Source organism: Elephantulus edwardii, unplaced genomic scaffold (assembly GCF_000299155.1).
Source record: "Elephantulus edwardii isolate Elephantulus edwardi_28Jun2011 unplaced genomic scaffold, EleEdw1.0 scaffold00171, whole genome shotgun sequence".
NCBI lineage: Eukaryota > Metazoa > Chordata > Mammalia > Macroscelidea > Macroscelididae > Elephantulus > Elephantulus edwardii.
In genome coordinates, this window is record NW_006399921.1 from 4,574,300 (window position 1) to 4,595,385 (window position 21,086).

General features: G+C 46.5%; 1 protein-coding gene across 1 annotated transcript in view; it reads right to left on the reverse strand.

The window, feature by feature from the left end:
• GRIK4 (glutamate receptor, ionotropic, kainate 4) overlaps positions 1 to 21,086 on the reverse strand; it is a 496,433-nt gene that overhangs the window by 170,508 nt on the left and 304,839 nt on the right. The window contains exons 9-10 of the mRNA XM_006895612.1: positions 9,969 to 10,121; positions 9,043 to 9,147 (exon numbers count right to left, since the gene is read on the reverse strand). Of these exons, the coding sequence (XP_006895674.1) occupies positions 9,043 to 9,147; positions 9,969 to 10,121 (258 nt within the window). The remainder of the gene's footprint in view (positions 1 to 9,042; positions 9,148 to 9,968; positions 10,122 to 21,086) is intronic.

The window sequence follows — 21,086 nt, forward strand, 5'->3', positions numbered from 1 at the left end:
AGCGCAGGAGGGGAAGACCCTCTATGAGATGGATTGATTCGGTGACTGGGGTAATCGGGATGGGTGTGTCAGAGGCGGTGCGGTTGTCGTAGGATAGAGTAGGGTTTAGAGCTGTTGTGCATAGGGTCGCTATGAGTCGGAAACGACTCGATGGCACCTAACAACAACAACAACAGTGGCAAGAAGCTCTGCTGCAACTCCAAAGTTACACAGTTTGAAGCCACCAGCTGCTCTGCAGGAGATGGATGGGCAATCTCCTCCCATGCACTTTACCGCCTCTGAAAATCTGCTGGAGGATCAGCTGTCCGACTCAAGGGCACCCAACAAGCAGGAAAGCTAGGAGCTCTGGTAGCCTGATGGTGGTGCTGTTAAGTGTCATCTAGGCAAGTATGACTTGTAATGACCCTATGAACAACCAATCTGAACACTGTCCTATCTGATAGCTTAGTGGTAACAAATTGTGCTGCCAACCTAAAGGTGCTCAGTTCAAATCTACCAGCTACTCCTTGAAAGAAAAATGGGCAGTCTCCTCCTGTGTGATTTACTGACTCTAAAAACCCTCTGGAGGATCAGCTATGGGTCAGTTCTGACTTGATGGTAATGAAAAATAACAGTAGGACAGTTGGACTAGTTCTAAGATATGACATTCTAAAAGCTCATTTTAAACTTCACATTGATTCTCCTCCTATCTCCTTAATTAAAAGAAAGAAATAGTCACTTTTTTTATAACCTTCAAAGCAGCCCCTAAACCACCTATCTCTCACCCTGCTGCCTCCACCTGGACAATCCTCTCTGAATTTCTTCATCAAAGGCAAAGCTGCAGGGATTCGGGGGAGGCAGAGGCCCAGCAGCCTCCCCAGCTGGCCCAGCCCTGCCAGGTCCATGCCCCTGGTGGGAAGCTGGCAGTGGAGGTGCCCGATTTCCAGCAATCACACCTCTGCTCCAGAGCCCTGAGCCAGGTCCCAGCAAAGCCAACTTCAAAGGATCTGCATATTTATGGTAAACTCTTTCCTCAAATTGAAAATGTATTAGACAGTAGCAATCACCACATTCACAGAGGCACTTCCCCCCACTGGCAACCTGTCTGAGTCTTAATGGCTGCTCTCTTTAGCACAGATGGAGTCGAGCTGTCACTAGGCTCCTAATAGAGGGGCTGAGGAGTGTGTGTGAAGGGTGCAGATGCTGAGAGACCTCACCACGGAGACAATGCCTTTCTCACTTACTGTGCATCCCCTGCCATTCAAAGGTAATGTCAGAGCAGCCCGTGATCTGACAGCTTGTTTTTATGAGTTTTTGCTGCTATTTGTTGGTTAAGTGAGGGAGGGGTGTGGAGGTGTGAATCCTACCAGTGGGTCTGCTGAAATTGCCATCAAAAACATTCCCTGGTGCTCCAATCAGGAGAAGAACATGCAGCTGCCTTCACTGCACTCAAGGGAGCTGCTAGAGAATACCCCACCACTGAGAACCAGCAGGATCGAGGCTCCCCTAGAAATGAGGCAGGCTTGCATCTGTGTGGGCTTCTGTCAGCGGAAACTTCAGAAGAGATTAAAAAGAGGTTCCCAGCAATTGGTGGAGGGGCTTCAGGAACTTTGAGGAGCTGAAGCTGGATTGTCTTAGCCTTATAAAGAGGCCAAGGAATCCCAAAGTCCTTACTTTGCAAAGGTGGCTCAGAAAAGCCATCACAATCACCACCCGGTACAGGCCAGAACTGCTCTCAAATTATTCCAGAAAGCCAGCCCCTCACGGGCTGAGTTTTCATCAGCTTTGGAAAACAAGAGCTGGCTATCAGCTCACAAGGCTTTTTACTCAACCCTCCTTGCCCAGTCCTACCAAATCTTTCCATCTCTGTGAGAACAGAGTTAAGTGAACTTGTTGTGTAAGTAGAGAGTGGCTTAGTCTACTTTTTGTGAAAAGTTCATGTGAAAATGAACCCATGTGTTTTGAGCAGGGGAGCAAATGGAGTAATTCATTGACCCCCCCCCCCAAATGCCCAGGGTTCAGAAGGAATAAAAAACTTGAAAACCAATTCCAGGAGGAAAGCTAACACAGGGATTAGAAACTGAGTGTTCAGCTGGAGGAAACGGAGAGTCCCACAGAGGCCTGGGCTCTGTGCAGCTCCGGCCCATCTGGGGCACGACCCTCAGTCTGGGCCTTATGCTTGAATGGAGACCTAGACACACCACAGAGCTCTAGTGGCACAGCTCTGGGGACAGTGTCACACTGGGGACCATTATGGGTCCCTGTGAGGGAAAGGAAAAAAATAAAGGGACTAACAATTTACCCTCAATATGGTAACTGTCAGCTGTAATTTTTGTCATTCCCAAAAGATTATGAGCTCCTGAAGGGACTGCGACATGTGTCTACCTTCTCAGACCTTAACACCAAGAAGATGCTCGAAATGTTTACACTAAATTCAGGAACTAACCAATTCACTGGGAAGCTCTGGTGGCTTAGTGGTAAGGAGTCGCTATGCCAACCAAAAGGAACAGGCTTCTAATCCACCAGTCACTCTGTGGGAGAAAGATGAACAATCTCTTCCTGTGCAATTGATTTACTGCCTCCGAAAAACCACTGGAGGGTCAGCTATGAGTCGGTTCCTACTTGGCAGTACATACCACCAACCACAATAAACGTAATTAAGGACATGAAGTAAACTGTTATATATTCAAATATTTGGAAAGATACCATGAGAGAGCTCACACTCAAACTCACTGCATTTCAGTTGGGATTTCCAGTGGGCTTTCAGCAGCCATAAATGGCATGAGAAGAGATGCCCATCGTTTTTTCTTGAACCTCTGATAGGTATCAATTGTCATTTTTTTAATTAGAGGCATAACTCTTTATGGGGCCACCAGACCTTCTGAAGAAAGCAGGAAGACTCACTTTAGATTTCTCCACAGGACAGAATTGTCATGTTGTTGTTAATGTGCTAGCGAGTCAGTACCTCCTCGTAGCTGACCTTCCAGTGAGTTTTCAGAGACAATAAATGACCCAAAAGGAAATATTCATCTTTCTTTTGTGGAGCAGCTGCTGGATTTGAACCAGGTAACTTTGGGTTAGCAGCACAATTTCTTACCACTAGACCACCAGTGCTCCCCATAGGACAGAATCAGAAGCTGATTTTGAGTCAGTTTCTGAAAGAATCTGGATTGTGGTTGGTTGAGAGACACTGGATTCCCAGTGCAGGTCATGCTCCAGCAGAGACTCTGTGATGATCTCTCTCACAGGCATTTAGGGAGCATGGATTGGGTTGGGAGATTAGATCAGAGGCCTAGAATACACGGTACGTCATATTCTAGAACGATACTGCATAGTGGAAAGAGCAGAGGCTTTGAAAAGTCTTGGACCTGAACACGCTTCTGAAGTCTAGCAGTTACCAGCTATGTGAATGAAGACACATTGCTTTATTTTTCCTGTCTCAGCTTCTTCACCCACAAGATGAAGAGAATAGCTTTCATTCAAGAGTGAAAAATTGAAAAGTTTAAATATACATACAGCACACAGCTCAACAGATACACACAGGAAAGGCTCCATAAATGAGTCCTCGGATGATGCAAATGGCTAACGGCTCAGAGCTAACTTCAAGGCTGGCAGCTGGAGTCTACCCAGAGGTGCCTCGCAGCAAAGGTCTGAAAATCTGCCATCATAAACCTCCTGGAGCACAATCCTCCTGACACACATGGGCTTTCCTTGAGTCAGCGCTCACTTGACAGCAACAGGTCTCTGCTATTATGACGTCGGAACAGCCCGCTTCCTATCAAATAAGAGGCAGATCAAAGTGCGTGCCATGCAAATCTACCTTGCGCAATCCTTTGGGTTCTGCCAAGTTAAGGGTCACTATCTTCACTGCAGAAAAGGAAGATACTGAGATATGTCTGCTGTGATAAACACTAAGCCAGTGGAAAAGTTTAGATCTTGTATCTTTAGCTCTGGTTGTCAAGCCCAGTGCCTCATTCTTTCTTCTCCCGAAGGCTTAATTAGAGCCTGTTAAGCTATTTCCGATCCGCAGATGAAAGGTGTGCTCATCTTATTACAGTCTAACAAAGCCACTCGGGGGCTGCTCAGAATCTCTGATCTTCAGACCAAGTTAAGTGAAGGAAATTAAGGGCCTTCCAATACTTTTTCTTTTTTTCTTGACAGTTTCAAGGGGAATTTCTAATGTCAAAATCAGGAGAAGGAGATGATGCTTTTCCAATATGGGTTATATTGCAACATCAAGAAATAAAAATCTTCATCACCAGATCAATAAGCGATATCATAGGAGAAGAGAGAGAAATTGTCAGCAATTTTAACTTGCTTGGACCCATAATCAACATTCTTGACACCAGCAACCAGGAAATCAAGAGACATATTGCTCTGGGAAAGTCTGCTGTCAGGGACTTCTTCAAACTGCTGAAGGGCAATGATGTCAGTTTAACGACTAAGGTGCACCTGATCCAAACCATGACCTTTTAAATTACTTTTATGCAGCTGAAAGTTGAACAATGAATAAGGATGATAGAAGAAGAATCAATGCCATTTGAGTTGTGGTATTGGAGAAGAATGCTGAATCTCTCATAGACTGCCAAAAGAACAAGTAAGTCTTGGAAAAGGTGAGGCCAGGGTACTCTCTGAAAGCAAGAATAGTGGAACTTTGTCTCACAAACTTTGGGTATGTTGTTAGAACGGGCCAATTCTTAGAAAAGGACTTTATGCTTGCAAAAGAGAGGGTCAGCGAAGGAAGGGAAGACCCTCAACGGGACAGACTGACATAGTGACTGCAATGGTGGGCTTGGGTATGTCAGAGATGGTCAAGATGACACAGGACAGGGCATGGTTTAGATCCATCATTCACAGGGTCACTATGTGTCACAGTCAACTCGATGGCACTTAACAACAGTAAAGGCATCTTCTGGTGGATGGGAAGGGAGAAGACAGGAGATCTCACATGGGGAGAAACTGGAGGAAAGATCTAGAAAACCTGGCAGCAATATGATCAAGTTTAGAATACCTAGTTCTTGGGAAATGGTCCAGGTTCAGAAATGACGCTAACAGGATATCCTAACAACACTGTCCAGTGGATTCCAACTCATGAGGATCCTACAGAACAGAGGAGCACTGTCTCGGGCCTTTCAAGGTCATACGTCTTGACAGAAGCAGATCCTGTCACACCCTCCAGAGGAGCTGGTGGGTTGGAACCTCTGATCTTCTGGTTAGTAGCTGAGTGTTTAACCACCAAGCCAGCAGGGCTCCTCAGAAAACACCACAGGGAACATCTGACTCCAAACAGACTCCTAACGGAAGCTCCCCAGGATCCCAAAATGGAAACCCTTCTCCACACAGTCAAAATAGTAATTCATTTAAATGGTGAAAAAGAATTGTGAACTCTGAAAGACTATTTTAAAAATGGCAATAATCCTTTAATCAGCCACTGGCAGGGAATATGGCATTTTGTTCAGACATTTACCAATTACAACCCACTGGGCCTCGGCATGGTGCTTTCTAAATAATCAAAACCAGCTCTTAATAGGCGCCTACCCAGGCAAGGAGAGAGAATAAAACCAAGTCAAAATGAGAAGATGCCATTACTGAAATACGCCCAGCCCAATGGTCATGAGGAAGTCAGCGTCCTTCTCATCTGCAGCAGGTGACAGTCAAGCAGCATTCCTGGGTGAGGCACGTGATTTGGGGGCTTAGGGAAAGCCGAGAGTGGGGCCGGAGAGCACAGGTTTGGAGCTAGATGAGCCTGGATGTGAAAGCAGCTCTGCCTGGAGCCCTCGCTAATAGTGTGACTTTGGCAACGTCCCTTCCCCTCCTCGAGCTTCAGTTTTCTCATTTGTGAAATGGGAATTCATCTGCCTTGCAGGGTTGTCCTCATGATGTGAAGTGATCTGTGCAAAGTGCCCGCGTGATGTCTGGAATGTCACAGGCATTCGGGAGCTGTTACTTCCCTGCTCCTTGTCCTCCTCCCCATCCCAGCTGGTATCACCTTGGATGGAATTGGAAGACTACCGGGGCAGAGATGCAGACATTCCTCCCACCCTAGAAGAGAAGCCCAATTAATTCTCACCATCTGAACCATTTCTTCATTCTGAAATTAGCAGAGGAAGGACAGCTGTCAAGAAGCAGAGATTGCTCAGGTGATTGGGATGGGAGCTAGGGACTAGCGCTGCAAAGCCCATGGTGTGCTCAACTTGGTTCCCATGGAAAACAGCAGGAGAGCCATTGGCTTCATTGAGGAAAGATGGGTAATAAGGAGGCTCAGTACAATGCACTTTTTAAGTCCAATCAAGAGTGGGCATCCCTTAGGGTAACAGAAAGTCAAAAACACCATCCCTTTTAACGGTCATTTCTGCAGCTGATTCCATTTAATATAAGCTCAAAATGATGGGAGGGGGCAAGAAGAAATTCTTTGCATAGTTCACTGAGAGCTACAGTTCACTGATATTCTTTTACCAGTTACCATCAAGTCAGCTCTAACATATTCTAAGTCACCTTCAAGTCAACTTTCAGTGCTGGCTGGAATCACTTTGATGGCAACTTAGTCACTGCTTGCAGGGTGGCTTGGTGCAGTATCCTTTACAAAGTCACACTGGGACTCGGGTTTCTCATGCTTTGCCTGGGACTCTTTCCTGTTACCTTGCTGTCTTCTGAAAAGGGGGCCCTTCCCTTACAGCCCAGTACTGTCACTGCCCACCTAGAAAGAACTCCACTGAACCTCTGGGAAGGGCTAGATGGACGCTTCCACTCCAGGGACAGAAGGGCAGGAGGCAGATGCAATGAGATGGTGACACAGGGTTTGGTCAGAATCGCTTTGGGTGCTTGATGAGTGTGTTGGTTTCTGCACTTTATCCTAGGCTGACCCAATCATATTCTTCTGGAGCAGTATCTAAAAATCCATGTTTGTAACAAAGTATCTAAGTGAATCTGATACACCATTGGTTAATAACTTCAGTTTCAGACTTGACTTACAGTGGGTTCCAAACCTGTTCTGCCATTACTAATTATTCAAGACCAAGCCAGTAAATCTCCCTGAGCCTCAGTTTCCTCACTTCAACAAGTTTCCTTACTTGTTTGATTGACTGTGCAAAGGCATTTGACTATGTGGATCATAACAAACTAAGGATAACATTGCGAAGACTGGGAATCCCAGAACACTTAATTATGCTCATACAATATCTACACCTAGACCAAGAAGCAGCTGTCAAAACAGAGGAGGGGAACACTGCATGGTTTAAAATTGGGAAAGGTGTGCATGAGGGCTGCATCCTTTCTCTGTATCTACTGCATCTGCATGCTGAGCAAATTACTAAAAAAACTTGGACTCTATGAAGAAGAGTGTGGCATTGGGGTCAGAGGAAAACTCATTAACAACCTGCGTTATGCACATGACATAACATTGCTTGTAGAAAGTGAGGAGGACTTGAAGTGCTTGCTGTAGAAGAGCAAAGACTATAGTTTTCAACATGGATTGCATCTCAACATCAAGTAGACAAAAATACTCACCTCTGGATCAATATATAATATGACAGATGGAGAAAAGATTTAACTTGTCAATTATTTCCTCTTACTTGGATCCACAGTCAATACCCTTGGTACTAGCAGGCAGATCAGGAGATATATTATAGCACGGGGAAAATCTGCTGTCAGGGACCTCTCCAAAGAGTACTTTAGAGATTAAGATGTGCTTGATTCAAGACATCATTTTTCCAATCATCTGCTATGCATTTGAGACCTGGACAATGATGGCAGAAGGAGAAGGAGAATCGATGCCTTTGAGTTGTGGTGTTGCTGTAGAGTACTGAACATCTCATGGACGCCTAAAAGAACAGATATGTCTTGGAGAAAATGCAATCTTTGAGGCAAGGATGGCAAATCTTTGTCTCACATACTGTAGGCATGTGTTTACAAGGGGCTATTCCTTGGAAAGGGATATCATGCTTGGAAAGGTGCATGGTCAGTGAAAGAGAGAAGACGTTAACAAGATGAACTCACAAAGTGACTATAACAATGGGCTCAAGTATGTCAGAGAAGATGAGGATGGCGCAGGAAAGGACAAGGTTCAGATCCGGTGTTCACAGGGTCAGGGTGAGTCACACGCTACTCGACAGCACCTAACAACAACTACAACTTTGTAAGATTAAGTGAAAAAATATTTATAATCCCCTTGCTACATGGAATACAGTCCATGATAAGGACTTAATTAACGGAAGCAATTATGAGGATGATGATTCTTACTATCTCCTAGAAAGAGGAGTTCCCACAGCCCCATCAGTGGCATGTCCCTTGTAGGAAACTCTTCAATAAGTCTGCACCCTGCTGTAATTAATGGTTCGTTTCCTATCCTTTCATCTTTTCCAAGGTTAAAGGAAAGCTGGAGTAAGAAAAGAGATTTGGTTATTAACCAATGGGGAGATAGGGGAGGCCTTCAGAGAGGTACCTGGAGTGGCTGTCAGAATCCTTGCTTCCTCGGATGTGAGGGAATTGGAGGAGAGAAGCATAAGAAGGTTAATGGGAGAGAACCAGATAAGGAGTCAGAAGCTGCAAGAAGCTATGAAGGGCAAAGCACTGCTGTGCTGACAGAGAGAAGACAGTGGAGGAGTGGGAGACTGGCACGGGGATGCTGCAGGTGGGTTAGAGAGGAAAGGGCAGGAAAGAACCGATGGTTGTCCAATGCTGAAGGGCTTCCTCAACCCACAGGAAGTCCAGTCTGCTCCTTCCCAGTGAGGTCACTGGAGTTAAGAGAAAGTTTAGGAAGCAGAATAATCCCTAACAGTGTACAAATCCTGGGCGTCCTTCCTTACATAACTCCCTTCCCAGAACGCATGCTGCTTCCTCCTGGCACTCTCTCAGTGTTCAGATCCTGACCACATGGGAGACCCTCTTTGCAGGAAGAGAGGCCAGCTCAGGCCAGGTGGCTGGCACCGGATGAAACCTGTTGCCCTTGGCGATAACTGAGAGCAGGTGGCCACCCCAAGTGCCAAGTAATCACAGAAATGGGCTGGGAACTGAGGAAGGAGCGAAGAGAAAGGTCTGCCACCATAGCAGTACAACTAGACTTACCTGCCGAAAACCATTCTTCGTGAACTGTAAGATTTTCAGCGCATAGTTGGACCTCTGGCCTTTGCTGTTGAATTCAATGTGGCCGGTGAGACCTTCCAATTCTACCTGTCCAAGAGAGAGTGAGTTACAGCACCAAATTGGCCCCATGATCCACCGCGGCCCCACAGGAGCATCTACCGTTGAGCTATATAGGGATGTTCAAATAGTCAGAATGTATCCAGGACCATCTCCTGCTTCCAGACATGATCGCTTGAGACTATGTCTCAAAAAAGCTGCGAAACCAATTCAGACTTGCCTGGGGAGGAGAACACTCCCATGTCAGCGACAACATACCTGCGCTATAAACTGACAACATACTAAGAGTCTAGATTGAGTGCAATCTCGTGCACCCATCCTCCAAGCCTTTAGAGGATGCTCTTCATTGCACTGGTGCTCTTTGAACAGCTGCTAATCTGCTCTCATGTTTGCACAAAATCAGGATGACCCTCTACATGACTAGGCTCTCCACCAGATTTCTCCGGCAGATGTCCTCCTAGTGGTGACAGGTGTGTGTGTGAACCACCAGGGGAGGCCTGCTGTGGAGGAAAACACAGGGACAATCCAACACAGTGAGATACTCTGTGCCAGCAAGCTCCCTGAGGAGTAAGTCTCGGCAACACTGGTGGGTCTACCTCTAAACCGTAGGGGCCCCTTATCAGTCTAAAGCTAAAGACAAACCTGACAGCTATTTTCTATGGCTTGTAGGGATCAGGGAGCATACATGACCCGGGACCCACTGAGCTGGAATCCTCACAGAAGGGTGCTCTATCTGAGACTGTGATATATGAAGGCGGCAAGGGGTACAGGGCTCTTGCCCCTGCAGTGATACTGTGAGTATCTGGCAAGCTGGCCAGGTGTGGCCTGCGGGGGCCTCAGCCGCTCCTCACCATGCGCAGGTAGTTCATGAGGCTGGTGCCATGCTGCCAGATCTGCGCTGAGCCACAGGACAGGGGCTTCACGCCGATCTCCTGGCTCCGGTTCAGCTCCTGCACCGCAGTCACCACAGCGTAGACGGCATCAAACAGCAGGGCAGAGGAGAGCTAGAAGCCCAGCGGACAGCAGGCAAAGACAGCAGGCCAATGATGGAAGAGGGCCGGAGAGCGGACGTGACAGGTGCAGAAGAGAGCCAGGAGACAAGAGGGTGACAAATGAAGCAGGAGGAAGAGAAGGAAAACAAAGGAAACACACTTAAGGGAGTGTATTCATTCCCTTGGCCCATGTCACTGAACAAAAGGTCTGAGTAGTGAGCTAAGGAAGGTACTTTTTGGCAAGATTTTCTCCAGGATTCAAGCTTCAGTCTACCTCTTGGGTCCCATGGAGTTCCAAAGGAACTTTCTTCTTGTCTCCAGAAAACAGCAACTTCCCCTACTCCTGGAATGTCCCAAACCGTGAGACTTGTCTACCTTGACAAGACAGGAAGTATATAGCTTCTCCTTTCAGATTTGCCTAGTCTACAAATTTGCATGTCAATTACCCAGAATATATCCTGCTGTAGTGTCTCTTCCTAGATGCACCTTTTGTTTCGCTCTGATTTGTATTATTCCCTTGGATGAGTATTAAAGAAGCATATCTATTAATAAGCTCAAAGGTCAAAGATGAGTAAGGCGCTATTCCTGTAGTTGATTTTGACAGATTGAGGGTAGAGAAGGGTCGGTGTAGGGGCACAGAAACAAACATAGGTAACATGAGACTGATGTCATGGACCCACAGAAGTTCTGTGGGGTCTGGAAGAGTGAGATGTTTTATCATTTGAGTGCTTCGGAAAGTACATTATGGAGAATATGGTGTTAGATATGAACACTAAAGGATTCTGGGAGACAAACTGTAACATGAGAGTATAAAGCAACTGGGGAAGGGAGGAAGGTTGAAAGGCCATTTTAGAAGTGTGGAACTGTATGGTAGAGATGGGAGGTGCAGAACCACTTAGAGGAAGGGGAGGGGTGGGAGCAGTAAGTCACTAAAGTCAGGTGGAGTCATACTCTGGGAAGCCTCAACCAGGGGAAGTGGTAAGGAACCACTACCAGTGCAAAGGTACACAGCTCGAATCTAACGAGAACAATGGACAATCTCCTCCTATATGATTTGTTGTTGTCATTTTGTGCTGTCAAGTTGCCTGTGATCATGGTGAACCTATGTACAAAAGTTCTGAACCCTGCCCTATCCTGAGTCAATTTACTGTTTCTGACATACTTCTCCCTGTTACTCCGATTACAATCCATCTCCTCCTAGGTCTTCCTCTCAGGCAATTTACTGCCTCTGAAATCCCGCCAGTGAGTCAGGCATAGGTCGGTTCTGACTTGATGGTACACACAACATTAAATCAACAAAAACAACATTAAATCACAAAGGAGTCCTAGTGGTACAGAGTTTAAACGACTCAGCTGCTAACTACATAGTTGGCAGTTTAAAACCATCAGCTTCTCCATGGGAGAAAGAGCGGGCTCTTTGCTTCTGTAAAGATTTGGAGCCTCAGAAACCCTCTATGGCAGTGGTATTCAGTCTGATAGGCTACTGTTGTCAGAATTGACCCACAGCTGACCGTCCAGTGGGATTTCAGAGGCAGTAAATCGCACATGGGGAGACTGCTCATCCTTCTTCCACGGATTCAAACCACGTGCCTTTGGGATTGCAGCAAAGCTTCTTACCACTAGGCCCCCAGAGATCTTTACCACGAGCCTTAGATTCTATGGCAAGGGGGTTGGAGTTTAATCAATTACAGTATCCTTAGAGTAGGGATGACCTCTGATGGCTTAGTCCGTAGGGAGTTGTGCTGTAACCCAAAAGCTGGAACCTCTAGGGTAGTTCAAACCCACCAGCTGCTCCTCAGGAAAAAAAGACAGGCAACCTCCTCTCACATGACCCCCAGAAACCCACTGGAGAGTCAGCTACAAGTCAGTTCTGACTTGACAAAAATGAGTTTGGTGATTCTTTTTTCTCAAAGGACAAGGGACAGGTCAGATATCACTTTTAAATTCTTCTGAGAATCTACCACTGGGCCTGGCCTATGGTAGGCTCCCCACACATATTTCTTTATTGAATTAATACTTGGTTGAAATCTACAGAAAAGGCTCAGCCTGCCCACCCTCTAAAGAGTTAACGTGATGTTCACAGTTTCATCGAGGTGAAAGATGAGGTATTTAGTTGGAAGTAATAGGAACAGGAAAACAGAATGCCTCTGTCCTTGGGGAACATATAATCTAATGAAGGCACAGACCATGCTGTGCTGATACACAGACGGTCTCTGACAATAAAAACCCACTGCATGTAAATGACTAGAAGGTGAACACTTTACAAGAGCTATTCTGGGGAAACTTGGGAAGAAAGATGGAGCTTTCCCTGAAGGAGTGATTCTGAGGACCAGAGACGTCTACAAGCCACCTCCTTATAAAGCAAATTCTTCACTGAAGAGTGACCACTGGCAATTAGACTATTTTTCTTCCATGCCAACCAAGTCTTTCAAAAGAAATGGCCCTTGTGAGGCTCTCAGAACCCTCCCCCATGTGGCTGGGTCTTCTGATATGGCAGGATCCCTGGAGCACTGGTCCCTCCAAGGCCATTTTGTGACTTCTTGGTTTGAGCTCATGAGACAGTACATTGTAGAGGAAAGAGTCAGAAACGATTAGAGCTAACCTTGATCTAGATTCCAGCCCCTCGTTAACATGCTGAGTGACCCTGGGCACGTTACCGAGCCTCGGTGAGCGAGCAACCGTCTCCTTATTGACAAATGAGAGAACGTGGTCCCTGTCGAACACATCTGTGAACTGTAACTCCAGGTCCTGGGAAGGTATTGGCAGGTTCTCAGCAAGTATTACCTGAACCAAGGCACTGGGGAGCAATGAGAACAGGGAGTTGGGAGGGCAGAAAATAGGCCAGAAATAGTGATTTTATTTCCTTCCCAGTTTTACTCCCTGTTGGTTAGGCCGGGGGATGTGTAAGAGAAACTGGGTGAACTGACTTTGGATAATCTTTTTAAAAGGCAATTACAGGGGAAAATAATCACGTAGTCTGTTTTCTCTGCTCTGATTCATTTCCATCGCAAACCTGGTCAGTATGTTCTTTCTCCTACTCTTTCCTTTCTCTTCCTGCTTCTTTCTTCCCATATTCATTCAGGCTTATAACCTACAGATATGGTGGACCTCAACACTTCCCATTTTCAGCACAGGCATTCAGCCTGGTGGAAGCCACTGGGCCTTTCTGTTTCCAATGAAACTTCTACCCTCTCATCTCCAACATCCCTCCTTTCTGGCCCCTGGTCCCAAAGTCACATCTGTGATCTAAAGACCAAGAGGAAAAGGAGGATGAACTCCAGCTTGGATTGATGTCTATGCCTCCATAGGCCTGGGGAACCACAAGGAGCTATCTGACCAGCCACACTTGTCTGGACTCCGGTGTCCAACATCTGCTCGCTCTGCTCCCTTCCTCTACCTGCTCCTTTGACATACGGCTTCCTTTTCATTTTACCTGAGGCTCACCTGTATGGTGCCTGATGTTCCCCAACAAGCCAACAACTGCCCTCGTCCTTTGCACAGAATTCTTCTTCTCCTAAGCACACATGGCTCTTTTACTAATGGACCTCTTGCATCTCCTTGCAAAAAACACTCACATGGAAATTAAGAATGCTATGGATTCCTCTTTGCTTAGATGAACATCTACCCCAGGGGGTGTTAGTTACCCTTATTGACGTTGCCTTGCAGGTTCTTCAGCTGGCTATTTCACTTTGTTTTATTTAAACAATTTCCACTCCAACTCTCTTTTTTGACTCCCAGTTAGCTCCTCCATTCAGAGACTCATCAAATTAAAGAAGTTCAAACTGGCAGTGGTTCTAGAAATCAACTAGTATGGTTTCTTGTTTTACCATGAAAAAAACAGAACTGTTTCACAGAGTTCTCCTGCCCAGGTTCACAAAGCGGGACAGAGAGAGCACTGAAGTGGGACCCCAGCACCAGCTTCCCCAGTCAGTTCCCTTCTCTCTGCATCCTTACTCCTTGCGTTCCACAACCAAGCCAAGTTTCCCCTTTGTCTCATCAGTTTTTGTGCCTAGACGCCTAGTCCAACAGGACACACTCTTTGGATACTGTTATATGCTCAACATCAGAAGTATGTGTGAGACTTCTGGACGAGGGCTCTGGGTCACTCCTGCTCTGGGTTTGGGTCATCACTGAGTTTACACCTTGGCCCAACTTGGGTCCTCCGCTAAGAGCTGCTTAGAAGCCCTGTTAGAACAAAGCTGTAAAAGCAAGACAGAGGGCAGGGGAGGGTGCTGCTGGATGCCTGCTAGCACGCATTCCATTCTTCAGTATCTACTGCCATCAGTCAGTTCTATATACCAGCTGCTACCATGTCCATTCTAACTTGGAAACCTCACGTGTGTTAAGTAGAACTCTTTGTGTTTTCAAAAGCAAACTACTGGATGGTTCTTCCCAGACACCTGTGGATGGACTAGAACCTGCAAAGTTTTGATTAACAGCAGAGGACTAACATTTTGCATCAACTAAGGATCCACCCCTTCTCCTAGAAGCCAGATGTTTCAGAGGAAATGCACCCAACTTTAACTCCCAGAGGAACCTGACTGGTCCAGGAGCATCCCATCCCCTCACCAATGTGTGTGGTTCAGCACTGGACAAGTTCTGAGACTCAAGTCAGTTTTCAGACATGAACTTAACTGGAGTCATGGATGGAACCTCAGAAAAGTTTCTTCCTTGCTACTCTGGTCACCACTGGGTCTGGATGTGATGCCTGGAACTGGCACAGCCATCATGACTTCAGTCTGAGGTTGAAGTTGTCGCCAAGGAGACAGAGCACAGATGGAAGGGACCTGAATCTCCAATGATATTATTCAACTATCTACTTGTCGACTTTCTGGGAAAAGAAATGATACGGCTCATATTTCTATAAGACAATTTAATGCAGGATTTATGTTACTGAGGCTGACAACATCTTAGCTGATATTGAAGGCCCCTGTAGGGTGCCCCTCCTTTCAGGGGTATTTTTGCCTGCGGCCCTCTGAAAGGCCTGTGCTCACACCCACTCAGCTCACACCCACTCAAAAGGCCCCCTTCTTCTGCTTTTGAGGCTGTTGCTGGTCTTGAGAGACTCTCATCATTGCAGGCTCCCTGATGAAGCTCACTGTGTCATTTCTCACCTCCTCCCACGAGGTTCCCAGCTCTTCCTGCTCCATGGCTGTCACGGTTCCCACTCCGTCTGGATGTGGTGTTCTTGGCTGATGCTCTCTTATTAGTGAATGATCCGGATGCTGAGAGATCAGTGCGCGCCCGCTGACAATGCTCTTTAGACTTTCTATCTCAGGATCCTTCATGTGTTTCTATTAACTACACGGCCAGACCTGGAGACTAGGGGCTGGGGTTGAGTGGAAGGAGCACCGCAGGCTCCTGTCTTCTCTTCAGGTGTCTCCTTCAGAGGGGGTGGGATGGTGACACCCCCACTCCCAGTGGGTCTGGTCTTCACGGTCCTCTCGACAGTCAGCCTGATGTGAGCTCATTAGAGATCTCTAAACCTGGAGCATCTTCCCCCCAGTTCAGCCTCCTCAAGACCAGGTGTAACCAGGTTAGCCCCCAACCCCTTTTTTTTTTTTTTTGCAAGCTGAATTACCTAGTGCACAGCTAAGTGAAAGGTCAACAGGCTGAGACCACCAGCTGCTCCTCAGGACAAAGACGGGATGTCCCCTCCCAGAAAGTCACAGCCTCAGAAAGTAGAGGGTTGCCAGGAGTCAGAATCGACTCAATGACAGCGGGCTTGGGTTTTGGCTTCTGTCTGGCAATCTACTAAAGTTGCTCGCCTGGTCCCTCTGAACCACTTCTCTGACGACCTGCCCCCAGGCCTGTGTCCTTTGGCTTCTTTCACTCCAATCGCCAATCCCCTCTCCTCTCCCATTTCACCTCTGATGATGCGAGAGGCTGTCATCACTCTGTTTCATCGTCTTCTCCATCTTTCAGACTTCCATCTGGAAGCATCTTTCTGCTGTCCTAAACGTCTTCTCCCTCAGCTATTATTTACTAATTTAGCTCTAGAAAGCACCTGGGAGGGAAAGTGGTTCTGTTCTAAAACACGTCTTGGTTTCCAAGCCCACAGTGGATGCCCCTGCTTTCCAGCCTCTCTCCTTCTCCTCTTGCCACCCCATTCCGGTCCTCAGAAGCCCCACTCCCCATCCGTGAGGATGGGGCCCCTTGGTCTCTGCATCTCTTGTCCCTGTCTCTTCTAAATATTAAATTCCCAAATGACTCCATCATTTAAAATCCTCTCCTCTTTCTTGGCACCAAAACATCGCTTGGCAAGGAACCCTTGATTCTCTTGTTTTTATATTTTCATTTGGTGCTTCACTATTATTTTCTTTTGAACTGTTTGTAAATTGTTTGGGGGGAATGAAAGACTCTGTATAAATTAAGACGAATCAATTCTGACGCAGGGAGCTGTGGCGGGCTTTCTTCCTGCTGCCCTGAAATAGAAGTAAGGATGTCTCTGAGCACACACCTGTAACTCGCATCCCCCTTCGAGGCTCACACACCAGATCGCTGAATTCCCAGGCTGCTCTGGGATCTGCATGCCCGTTTGTCTCTAACCCTGTCAGCTTAAACTCTGCCTCCCAATACAACACTAGGACAAGAACCATTAAATCTCATGGAACAGTCCTTACAATCTGGATTTTATTCAATGAAATAAACACTTAATTACAAACATCTGTTTTAGCCTAAATTCTAATTACTTAATCTAACCATCTGTAATTTTAATGATTTCCCCTGATTTTCTTTCTTTGCAGCGTGATTAATGGGAATGGCATGTGAAAGTGGTGGGTATGTGCCTCTATTTACGACTCTCCTTCGAGGCAAGGAGCGCAGTTGCTGTGTGCTGTCAGCCACCTGGTGGGTACAGCCTGGGAGAGCACTTTACAGGCTACCTCTTGGCTCAGCCGCTCTCAGTGAGCCCTTAGAAGTGGGACCCTTCCCAAGCCACGGCCATCTTGAATACGGGGGGGCCTGACTAGAAGGTGAGGAAGAGAGAGAGTCACACACTGTTGGGAGGAAAAGAAAAAGAACAAGAGAGAAATGCTGAGAGAGAAGGGATAAGGAATATCGGGTGTGGGGAAGAGGGAGAAAGACAGGAAGGAGGTTGTGAGGAACACAGGAAGTAGAAAGAGGAATATGAAGGTGAGTTGGGAAAAGGAAAAGAGAGAAAATGAGACAGAGAAGGGGAAACAGGGAGATAGAACAAGGCAGTGGAGGGGGGAGAGAGAAGACCCCAATGAGGAAGGAGGGGGTTAACCCGCAACCTTTTTAGAAAGCTCAAAGAGGAGACAAAACCAGGCTATATTTCCTTGGAACTTATTTTTCGCCTTCCAGCTTCCCAGCACATGAAAGAGCTGGGTGTTTGTGCTGGGAATTTCAGTTCCCAAAGAGGCAGGAAGAGCTATTGCTCTTCAAAAGGTAGTTGCTGAAGTGAGAAGTCTGGAGAGAGATTGGTTGCTGCAGCTTCCTTTCCACACTCTCAGGGTGAAGAGTGTCTGTAACACCTTCCCTTGCCTTCCTCAGCAGAGACCACAGAGACAGTGACTGGGAGGTGGGGTTAGACTTCATCCCAGGCTTCACAGGGGCCTGATTTCTGTGAGGCACTCAGGAGACCATCTAGCTCTCTGTGCCTAATTTGTCAAAAAGACTTGGCTACTCTTAGAACTGAGGCACAAATGAAGATTTGCACACCAGTGTTCATAGCAGCGTTATTCACCCTCTCAAGAACATGGAGACAGCCCAAATATCCGACCACAATAGAATGGATTGAGATATTATGGTATATTCACACAATGGAATACCACACAGCATGTAGGCACAATGATTTTACTAGTTAGGTAAATTACTACCTAACTCAGGAGGGATTGGAGAACATTATGCTGAGGGAACTAACTCAGTCCCATAAGGACAAATACTGTGTAAGCCCATTATTGCAGAAATAGATAACTAGTAAAACACGTATGAGGATCCAAGGTGGGGGTTTAGGAGCAGAGGGGTGAGGATGGGCAAGGGGGGGAAATCATAGGGTCGCACAATTTGATGGGTAGAGGAAGGGGTTGGTAAAGAAAATGGGAAAGATCCGGTGTGAAAATGTATACAAACTTTATAAGTAAACCAGTATAAAATATAATTTTTTTTTTTTAGAAAATGACATCACATGGCTACTCTTACATGTTATATGGTATCACAAGGCAGAAAAAGAGATCAAGGTTGGAAGTATTCAAGCGTTCTCTGCTCTGTGCTGGGAAGAAAGCAAAAGGAATGAGCACCCATTCTTCTCAGCAAGAGAGAAGTTCCCATTTAATTGGCAAGAACCAGAGAGACTTGGCCAAGGTAAAACCGCCTGAAGGAGAACCAGGTTCTGTGACCCGGGACAGGTCACCCCCAAGTCTGTTACCAGTTCCAAGTCCAAGGTTCACACTTATTCCTTGCACACCATCCCTTGGACATCGTGTTAAGCAGGTGTGACACTGCATTTTTCCTCTTGTCTCCACCCTCAGCAGTGAGGGAGAGTCCAGAGAATGCTTCCACTCACTAAATTGCCCCCAGCATTCTTGGGGAGTGTAGGAAGCTGTGGTCTTGGATGGCCATGTTACTCAGGCCACCTGAGCAGATCAGCTCACAGCCCCACTGCTGCCATGACGCCTGATGCTCTTCACAGTGTTTCGTACACTGGACATGGACTCTCCATTGTGACTGACTGCACCCAGTCAGCACTCCTCCTGCATAGCATTTAAGCTCTGTGCCATGTAACTTTACATTTCTCTCCTCTGAAACAGTAGACATTTCCTTACTCCCTGACTTTGAGTTCTACTCTGAGGTTTGCTTTGGCCAATACAATGGCGTGGAAGTAATACTGTGTCTGTGCCAGGACTAAGAAGTCTTGTATGTTCCCACTTGTTTTGCTCTCCTCGTGCCATCGCCACGAGAACATAGCACATGAGCACGTTGGCCCAGGGCAGGCACTGGAGAGTTGCCCCACTGAGGCGCAGCCTGGCTCACCTGCCCCCCAATCTGCTGAGCTAGTCTGGCCAGAAAAGCAGAGCTGCGCTGCTGAGTCAGAGTACACTAGGCAATCCCTAGCTTACCGTAAAGGGGTACAAACATTAACACACTTGGGTGCTAACCAAAATGTTAGTAGTCTGGGTCTACCCAGAGGCCCCTAAGAATAAAGGCTCAGTCAACACCCTTGGCACCAGCACCCAGGAAATTAAAAGACGCATTGAGATGGGAAAGTCTGCTGTTAGGGACCTCTCCAAAGTACTGAAGAGCAATGAAGTCACTCTGGTGACAAAGGTGCACCTGATACAGGTCATGGTCTTTGCAATCAGCTGTTATGCGTTAGAGAGTTAGACGATGACTAGGGAGGATAAAAGGAGAATTGATGCCTTTGAGCTATGGTGCTGGAGAAGAGTATTGAATGTACCATGGACTGCTAGGAAAATAAACAGATTCATCCTGGAGAGGGTTAAACAAGGCTGCTCCTTGGAGACAAAGATTCTGAGGCTTCGTCTGACATACTTTGGATATGTAAGGAGGCACAAGTTCTTGGAGAGGGACATCATGCTTGGTAGGGTGGAGCGACAGTGCAGGAAGGGAAGACCCTCTATGAGGTGGATTGATTCAGTGACTGGGGTAATTGGGGTAGGTGTGTCAGAAAAAGTGAGATTGGCAAGGATAGAGCAGGGTTTAGGGCTGTTGTACATAGGGTCACTAGGAGCTGCAAGTGACTCAACAGCACATAACAACAACAACAATCTACTTGCAAAAAATCAATGATGAAAACGCTGTGGACCACAGCTCTACAGTAAAGCACGTAAAGTTGCCAGAGTTGACAGTGACTCAGGGAACTGGTTAGCTCGTCCTCAGATGCACGCGCTATAGAAATGTTTACTACTGGCCATGGTTTGGTGAGAAGGAGCTATGCTGCCAACATAAAGACATGCAGTTCAAGTCCACTAGCTACTCTGAGGGAGCAAGATAGGCAGTGTCCACCTGCATGATTACTATCTCTAAAGACTAACCAGATGACCAGCTATGAGTCAGTTCTGACTTGATGGCAGATAACAACAACGAGTTGGTTTTTTGTTTTGTTTTGTTTTTGGTTGATAGTAGCACAGCATTTTATTTTTGTTTTTTTAGCAAATGATACCTGATTCCTCTCCAAAGTACTGAAGAGCAATAATGTCAGTCTAGAGACTAAGGTGTGTATGATTCAGGCCATGGTCTTTATAATCACTTGCTATGCATCAGAAAACAGGACAATGATAAGGGCTGATAGAAGAATTGATGCCTTTGAGCCATGGTGCTGGAGAAGAGTACTTAATATACCATGGACTGCTAGGTGAACAAACAGGTCCTTCCTGGAGAGGGTGAAACCAAGCTGCTCTTTGGAGGTAAGGATTTTGAAGCTTCACCTGACATAATTTGGACATTTTTCAAGAAGGGCCCAGTCCCTGGAGAAGGACACCATGCTTGGGAAGCTGGAGGGACAGTGCAAGAAAAAAGACCCTTGATGAGATGGATTGACTCAGTGACTGGGGTAAAGGAGGTAGATGTGTCAGACAATGAGGTTGGTTCAAGATAGAGCAGAGTTCAGAGCTATTGTACATAGGGTCGCTATGGGTTTGAGTCAATTTGATGGCACATAACAACAGCATCAACATTCTGAGTTTTAGGATGTGCTGGCAGCCTGGTGTAGAAAAATTGTGCTGCAATCCTGAAGCCATGAGGTTTGAATTCACTAGCTGCTCTGCATAAGGATAGGCAATCTCCTCCCATGCCATTAAACTGCCTCTGAAAACCTTCTAGAAGGTCAGCTGTGGGTCAGTTCTGACTCGACAGTACATAATAATATATAATAATCCTGAGTTTTATCCTAGGTGTAAGGGGCGCTGGTGGAGTGGTCCCTAGTGTGTTGTGTTGCCAACCAAAAGGCTGAGATTCCCAATGGTTAGAACCCACCAGCAGTTTCAAGGAGAGCCC